The sequence below is a fragment of the Crocuta crocuta genome, unplaced genomic scaffold, assembly GCF_008692635.1.
Source record: "Crocuta crocuta isolate KB4526 unplaced genomic scaffold, BGI_CrCroc_1.0 scaffold286, whole genome shotgun sequence".
NCBI lineage: Eukaryota > Metazoa > Chordata > Mammalia > Carnivora > Hyaenidae > Crocuta > Crocuta crocuta.
The window spans coordinates 317,123-326,156 of record NW_027530979.1 but is presented as its reverse complement, the minus strand read 5'-3'; the positions used below and the strand labels follow the sequence as shown (position 1 = coordinate 326,156).

The following is a 9,034-nucleotide window of genomic DNA, read 5'->3' as shown; positions in this document are numbered from 1 at the left end:
AGGTGGGGGTGGGGGGGGTGGGGGGAAACAAGTGAAGAAAGCCAGAGCAGGATAGCATCGTGGAGACAAAGGAAATAAAAATTTCGAGACTGAGAAAATGATAAGTTACATCAAATATCAATAATAAGTAGTGTTAAAAGATTTAAAAAATGGTTTTAAGTACTATCTTTTCAATTTGATAAATGGCAATCCTGGCAAAAACATTTTATTATCTATGTTGTAACAATAAAAAGACGACAATGGTTTGAAAATCAAAAGAGAAACAGTGAATAGAAGTTAATATTTCCAGAAGATAGGTGGCAAAAAGAGCTTTACTGAATAGGAGTTATTGGAAAGGGATAGGATTGAGCAAGATTTTTCTGGTAAAAATGAAAAGGACTTTGCAGCTGTTTTAAGCTGAAGAGACAGTGTCCACTGAGAGGGAAAAGTTAAAGGCACACAGGAAAGAAAAGGGATAACATACAGAGTGAAAGGAATGGGTCCAGGGCAAGTGGAGAAGGGGTCTCTAATTAAAGAACAAAGGATAGATGAATATGGACATGAGGGGGAGGGCTGAGGTTTATTCTGGGTGGTGAAAGGAAAGGCAAAGGATGGGAACTGAGGTAGTTTAGGCATGAAGGACTCTATTTCCGTTCACTAAACATATTGTTCTGTAAGAAGGGGACACGACAGGGTAGAGAAAAATATAGGAGAAGTCTGGTGAAACTTGGAAATGTTCTCTAGGGAAAAAGAGAACTGGCGTAGAAGTTCCAGGCTGATCCCAAATATGCAGGTAAATTGAGAGTCTATGAACATAAAGTGACTCTAGTATATCACTGTGTGATCTTTGCTTGTGCTTAGCATTTTGCTAGAGGCATATACACGGTTCAAATGATTCAAGACTGGAATTTGCCAGGTAGTCAGGGGTAGGTAAGTTAAGGTTACTCACAAAAATTGGTCATGGAGTCTTAGCTATTTAAGAAAAAAAAAAGGAAAGAAAAAAAAACCCTAAAGCAAACCAGGAGAATAGGGATCAAAGGCAATTATAAACGGAAGTCAAGAATTAGAGTTCTTGATTATGTTGAAAAACTAGTATTCATCTATTTTCTACACATGTACAATCTACCAACAAACATCATTTTAATACTCATGGATATTCTAAGACACTATCTTTTCACTTAATGAAAAGAAAGGCTGACAGAAAATAATCATGAGATATTGATATATCCACTAACTTTTGTTTGGACTATTTATGAATAGCCAGAAAGCTCTCAAACTAGAAACAGCATGTACACATCGTTTCTAAAAAAATGAAGATTATGCACAGGAGGTGATTATATTTCAGCTTATCTAGTATATAAAAATAATAGTATACTATTCAGATTTTTTCGGAGCGAGAAGTGGATGAAATCAGTAATATTTATCTATGTTCTATTGTATCTTAATATTGCTTAATCAATATTAGACATAGCTTTGCAACAATAGTTTAGAAATTTTCCTGTCTTTATTTTGGTTGATTTAGAGAGATTTCAATAAATCTTGGAAGGAAGAAAGAATACTTTTAATATGAAAACAAAATAGCTAAAGGTTTTTCCATAATAAAATGATATTTATTCCTATGAACAATACATATTAATATTTTTGAATGCTACATTTAAGCTTAGAAATTTACTCATTCCTCCAAAATAAGCTTAAAAATAACTTCCTCTTACCTGCCGTAAAGTACGTGCCACTATGCTTTCTAATACTGGTCCTCTATCTTCATGCAGCAAATGAACTTCATCAAGAATAAGGAGCTTTACAATTTGGGAAAGAGCTACATCTCCAACACTCTTTCTTGTCACTACATCCCATTTTTCTGGTGTGGTAACAAGCATCTATAAGATAAAGTAAATTTAATAAGAGAAAATGTCACATAGATTAAATAAATTTCAACTGTGTCATTCAAAAAGAAATGTGATTAGCAACCTTTATGCAGATCAAATAAAAAGTGTTCAAAATATCCTGTAATGATATCTAATTCACCATAAACAATGTCACTTCAAGAGTGATATTTCACTCCACTTAAGTTAGGTTGTGATATTAAGCAGTTATTTAAAACTCAATGAAGATAGTTTGTCAATAAATTGTTATTAAGTGTATAAAATATATAGCTCTAAAAATTTTTTAATGTTTTCTTAAATTTATTTCTGAGAGAGAGAGAGAAAGACAGTGTGAGCAGGGGATGGTCAGAGAGAGAGGGAGGTACAGAATCTGAAACAAGATCCAGGCTCCAAGCTAGCTGTCAGCACAGAGCCTGACGTGGGGCTTGAACCCATGAACTGTGAGATCATGACCTGAGCTGAAGTCAGACGCTTAACCAACTGAGCCACCCAGGCGCCCCTAAAATACATAGCTTTTAAAAAAAGATATGTAAGTGTCTTATGATATAAAAAACAAATGGGTCTATCTTTAAAATTGTATACACTGATAATGGCCTTTATTTGAAAAGAGACAGAGAAACAAGTGTTAAAAGGATATAAAAAGAAAACCAAGATAACCTCTTTACACCTATCTGAATTTGAAGGAAGCTTCACTACTAATACAGTTTTTAAAAAATCGTCCTTTAATATCAACTAGTATATACAGTACTTTTATACCGAGAACTAATACATATAATACAGTATAATCGGCACATAATGGCAAACCAAAGAGTGAGTCACTGGAGATTCTAGGGCATGCAGAGGAGGAGGGAAGCCCAAGGTATTCATGTGAACTTCACAGAAGCAGACCGCTTAACATGAAACTGTTATTATAAACCTCTTTGCTTGTCACATACTAAATTGTTTGCATACTCTACAATCATGCAGTTGCAGAGAAAACGATGACAACTTTAATAATATATTCTACTATAGGAATACTACATTAGGAAGTAAGCCAATATATGGTTAAATAAAAAATACGAGATAACAAATCAAAACCATAGCTTTTCTTAGCCAGGATATCAAGAGTAGAGAGACTGATGATAATCACAATTCATCTGTGCTTTGAAGGGGTTGACTGAATGAGGGTCAGATTGTTCTCTCAACATTTTTGTTATGTTATTTCATGTCTGATTAAGTCACCTATGGGGACAATAATAAATTTATTTTTTTTAGATTAGTGCAAATTGTATATAAATCCTTATCCACAATCTAAATTTGTCAATATGACCTACTGAATTATTAGTAATATCACTGCTTTCATTATGAAATGAACTATATCAACTACAAAGTTTAGCAGCTGTACTTGAACAGAAAATTAATTAACAAACTGTAATGAAACAGATTAAGTTATTCATATCATAGATATGAAATACTACAAATCCAAAGCTACTTAGTTAATTTGCTAAAGCTAAATGGCAATGTTGAGATCACATCAAATTTTATAGAAATGATATGCTGCTGGAATTAGGTATAAATAGATGTATCACAAATTTTGTGATCTAAAATAAGTAAAAAAATTCACTGGGCATTAAAATCTTTTAACAAATCTAAATTGAACTTCTACTTTGACTAATGATAAATTTAAAATAACTCAGGATATATTAGTATGAATATACTCAGGGATCACTTACTAACAACCTTTTTCATTAAGAGTCCTGGAAAACATGCTTGCTTATTTTCAAAAACAACGATTCTCCTACACTACATGTTTACTAACAAAGTATAAAATAAGTAAGCTTATTATTTGCAAGTGTTAGGAAAGATAGAGGATATACTTTTTAAAAATTTATGTAAATCCAAGTTAGTTAACATGTAGTATAATAATGGTTGCAGGAGTAGAACTTAGTGATTCATCACTTACATATAACACCCAGTGCTCATCCCAAGTGTCCTCCTTAATGCCCATCCCTCCACCCAACATCCCTCCACCAACTCTGTTTGTTCTGCAGATATAAGAGTCTTTTATGGTTTGCCTCCTTCTCTATTTCTCTCTTATTTTTCCTTCCCTTCCCCTATGTTCATCCATTTTGTTACTACGAAGCCTACCTCAACGTGAACTTAGAATATTATGCTAATACTTTCTTATAATTAACTTTCAGAGATAATAATATGGTAACAAACTGTAAAATCAAATTTTTCAGATATCAGAAAGCTATACCAAGGAAATCTTAAAATCCACTTTAGCATTTGATTCTACTTTACTTTCAGCATAGTGAAAAGCGGCTGCATTTAAATTACTATTTCATCACTTCAGTTGCCCTGAACTTAAAATGGCTAGAACATAAAGTGTCACATTTGCTTAATGAATTGGAACTCATGCAAGACATTTCCATCAGCTCTTACATCGGGGCATGGGTTAACTGTCAACATTTTTACTATCAATTTAAATTTCTCTAAATACATGTACTTATTCCCTCAGAAATATAAAAATCATTACTTGAAACTGTTCCAATTTTATCTTGTCCACTGGGAAATGGCATAGTTGTGATGCTATATACATATTACCATCATGCCAAAAATTTCAACTTGGTGTATTGAGTTTTAAAATGCTCATCCATTTGACAAAAAAACCAAAAAAAAAAACAACAACAAAAAAAACCCAAAGGACCTAAGATTTGCCAGAACCAATTCATCTGGTAATTCACTTAAACATTAATAATATTATTATTATTTTACCTTTTAAAACACTGTGACCTAAGGAAAGTCCCTTTTCCTCTTCATTTTTTCCAGCTTTAAAGAAATACTGAGATGTAACATATGTAAATTTAAGGTGTGCATGTGATGATTTGATACAGATATATAATTCAAAATGATTACCACAAAAAGGTCCTTTCTATCTCCTCACACAATTACATGTGGGTATTGTGTGTGTGTGTGTGTGTGTGTGTGGTGATAACATTTCAGGTCCACTCTATTAATAAATTTCAAATATATAATATAGTATTGCAAATTAAATTTGGAATGCTGTACATTAGATCCTCAGAACACATTCATTGTATAGCTATAAGTTTATACCTCCTGGCCAATATCTACCAATTTCTCCTATCCTCCAGACCTTGACAACCACCACTCCATTGTTTAAATTCAGCTTTTTTACATTCCACATATAAATTGAGAACACACTTGGTTCTCTGTATTGGTTGTTCTCTGTCTCACTTATTTTACTGAGCATAACGTCCTTAAGGTCCATCCATGTTGTCAAAAAGTTTGAGTTACTGTCCCTTTTATGGCTGAACAATATTGTACTGTACATTATACACTGCATTTTCTTTATCCATTCATCCACTGATAGACACCTGGGTTGTTCCTATGTCTTGGCTACTGTTGATAATGCTGCAAAGAGCATGGGAGTACATGAGGATGCTGAATTTTGTCAAATGATTTTTATTTTGCATCCATTAGGATGATCGCATGATCATCTTTTCACTTTCATTCTATTAATATGATCTTCTCTCATTCTCTTACTATTAATATACTATTAATATTTAGATTTTCTATTTCTTCATGAGTCAGTAGGTTGTATGTTTCTAAGAATTTATACATTTCTTCTACGTTATCCAATTTGCCGCTGTTTAACTGTTCATGATAATCTCTTATGATCCTATGTATTTCTACAGTGTCAGCTGTAATGCCTCCTCTTTCACTTTGTATTTTATTTCAGACTCTCTCTTTTCCTCAGTCAGTATAGCTAAGGGTTTGTCAATTTTATTTATCTTTATAATAAACCAGCCCTTATTTTGTTGACATTCTCCATTTTTTTTTTACGTCTATTTCCTTTACTTCTGCTCTGATCATTGTTACTTCCTTTTTGTGCTAACTTTGGGTTTAGTTTGTTGTTCTTTTACTAGTTCCTTGAGGTGCAGGTTAGGTTGTTTGTGAACTTTTTCTGCCTAATGCAGGCTTATCACAACACACTTCCCTCTTAAAACTGTTTTTGCTGCATCCCATAAGCATTTAAACATTATTATTAAAAACTCTCTTTACATCCGTGTATAGTAAAATTGCAATGTTTACTTTCCTATGATTGTGTCATTACTATTATTTTCCCAGGTGAAATATTTTCTTTCTTGGGGATGAAATGAAGGGAGAAAAACAAAAGTGAACTTTTAGTAATTAAAAAATTGGACCCAACAATAAACCCTTTATCAAAACACACTAGGGGAGTGCTTCATATAATAAAGAATGCTGTGTCTGAATCTAAGTATTCAGAGACTCACTGAGATAGAATTCTTCAAATTTGAAGGTAAGGATTACTAGAGATCACAAAGCCTTTTTTTTTTTTTAATCCAACAATGGCTGTAAAAGGAATGTATTTGAGTCTACTTTTTTTTTGTTCTTTATATATAATGACTAGATTAATCTAATACTCCCTGAGAAATAGAAGATACAAGTTTCAAGAAGTAGAAAGAACTATTACTCTATCAGTCAGCAATTACAGACACATAATCGCCTTCAGTGTTAGAAGTTAACGCTAAGGATATGGGTTTCTGGGTTTCCAAAAAAAGATTACAGTGTTCTAAAATATATTCATATTTTTATTCTACAAACAGCTATTGGAGAGAGAAAGATGGTTAATGCAACTAGAGTGACTAGATAAAGAACTGAGCAAGTACAATGAAAAGTAATCAAAATAGTGTTTTGCAGGAAGGACAAACAGGTAGGGCATAGCAGGGATCAATCTGAAGTGTCAGGATTTTTATAGATGTTGTTCTAGTGCAGATTACAGATCTGTCAAACTCACTGAAGGAGACATCTAAAACTTTGTTTCACTCTATGTAAACTGAATCATATATATTTTTTTAATTTCAGGAAGAGCACTAAGGCAAAATCAATCAGAACATTATTTGGATTCTAACTAAAACAAACTCTATTTTTAAAAAGAGGAAAATGGGGGGGTAAAGACTAACTGTATATTAGATGAGAAAATATTGTTGAAATATTTTAATGTGGTAATGGTATTGTGGACTTTTTTCCCCCAAAGATCTCGTTATCTTTTATGGATACACTTCTATTTATAAATAAAATATATAAAGGACATAAAACTGAAAAACAGGGGGCACCTGGGTGGCTCAGTCAGTTAAGCGTCCAACTTCGGGTCAGGTCATGATCTCACTATTCATGGGTTCAAGCCCCGCATCGGGCTCTGCTGACAGCCAGCTCAAAGCCTGGAGCCTCTTTCAGATTCTGTATCTCTCTCTCTCTGACCCTCCCTTGCTCACGCTGTCTCTCTTTCTCAGAAATAAATAAAACATTAAAAAAAAAAAAAACAGTAGTTAAAAAAATACTTCCTTCGCAAAGTGAGAAAAACAGAAATTGCCACCCTACTATACAATATCAAAACAAATACCAATGGATAGTAAGCTTTAAAATATTTATCTACTTATTCTGTCCATAGTTTGTCTGCTTCCATAGTTTGGCTATTGAAAATAATGCTACAATAAACACAGAGTGCATGTATTGCTTTGAATTAGTGTCGTCATATTTGAAAATAAATATCCAATAAGCATGATTACTGTATCGTAGGGTAGTCCTATTAGTATTTTGAGGAACATTCATACTATTTCCCACAGTGGCTGCTTTAACTTACAGTCTGGCCAACAGTGCTCAAGGGTTACTTTTTTGTCTGCATCCTCTCCAACACTTGCTTTTTCTAGTTTTCATTTTAGCCATTCTGACAAGTGTGAGGTGATTTCATTGTAGTTTTAATCCACATTTCCTTGATGAGTGATGTTAAGGATCTTTTCATGTGTCTGTTAGCCATCTGGATGTTTTCTTTAGAGAATGTCTATTCATGTCTTCTGCCCATTTTTTATTGGATTGCTTTTTTGGGTTTTGCATTGTATAAGTTCTTTATTTTGGGTACTAATTCTTTATAGGGTATGCCATTTATAAATATCTTCTCTCATTTGTTGGGTTGCTTTTCGTTTTGTTGCTTTTAGTTTTGCTTTGCTGAGCAGAAACCATTTATTTTGATGTAGTCCCAACAGTTTAGTTTTACCTTTATTTACCTTCCTTAGGAACAGATCTAGAAAAATGTTACAGCCTCTTGAGGTAGGCCTGTATTACTACAAACTTCTCTGTTAGAACCACTTTTGCTACATTTCAAAGATTTTAGACCACTATGTTTTCATTTTCATTTTTTCTATGTAATTTTTGATTTCTTCTTTGCTTTCATGGTTGACTCATTCATTGTTTAGTAGCGTGTTATTTAACCTCCATGTATGTGTGCTCTTCCTAGATTTTCTCTCGTGCTTGATTTGTTTTCATAGTGCTGAGGTCTGAAAAGATGCACGGTATGATTTTGATTTTTTTGAGTTTGTTGAGACATGTTTTATGGCTTAATAGGTGATCTGCTCTGGACAATGCTCCATGTGCACTTGAAAAGAATGTGTATTCTACTGTTTTAGGATGGAATGTTCTAAATACGTATGGTAAGTCCATCTGGTCCACTGTGTCATTCAAAGCCACTGTTTCCTTGTTGACCTACTTTTTGGATTGATTTAGGTGAGATGTTAAAGTCCCCTATTATTGTATCACTATTATTTCCTTTATGTTTGTTATTAACTGTTTGATGTATCTGGGTGCCCCTGTATTGGATGCATAAATATTTACAATAGTTATATCCTCTTGTTGGATTGTCCCCTTTATTATTATATGGTGCCCTTCTTTGTCCCTTGATAGTACTGCTCTGCCAGCTTTCTTTTGACATCCATTTGCAAGATGTTTTTCCATTCACTCACTTTCAATCTGCAAGTGCATTTTCGGTCTGAAATGAGCCTCTTGGAGCAGTAATGCATGGGTCTTGTTTCTTTATTAACTTTGCAACCCTTTTATTAGAGTGTTAAGTCCATTTACATTCAAAGTAATTACCGATAGGTATGTATTTGCCATTTTGTTACTTGGTTTATGGTTGTTTCTACTATCAAGTAAATATTTACTTTTTTAACGTTTATTTTTTTTGAGAGACAGAGCATGAGGGGGAGGGGCAAACAGAGAGGAGGAGGGGCAGGGAGAGAGGGAAACACAAAATCTGAAGAAGGCCCCAGATTCTGAGCTGTCAGCACTGAGCCCAATGTGGGACTTGAACCCAC

At 33.6% G+C, this 9,034-nt stretch overlaps 1 protein-coding gene across 1 annotated transcript in view; it reads right to left on the bottom strand.

Moving 5' to 3' along the window:
- The window catches only part of ASCC3 (activating signal cointegrator 1 complex subunit 3), a 328,548-nt gene that overhangs the window by 203,923 nt on the left and 115,591 nt on the right, over positions 1-9,034 (bottom strand). The window contains exon 11 of the mRNA XM_077770165.1: positions 1,692-1,856. Coding sequence (XP_077626291.1) covers positions 1,692-1,856 — 165 coding nt within the window. The remainder of the gene's footprint in view (positions 1-1,691; positions 1,857-9,034) is intronic.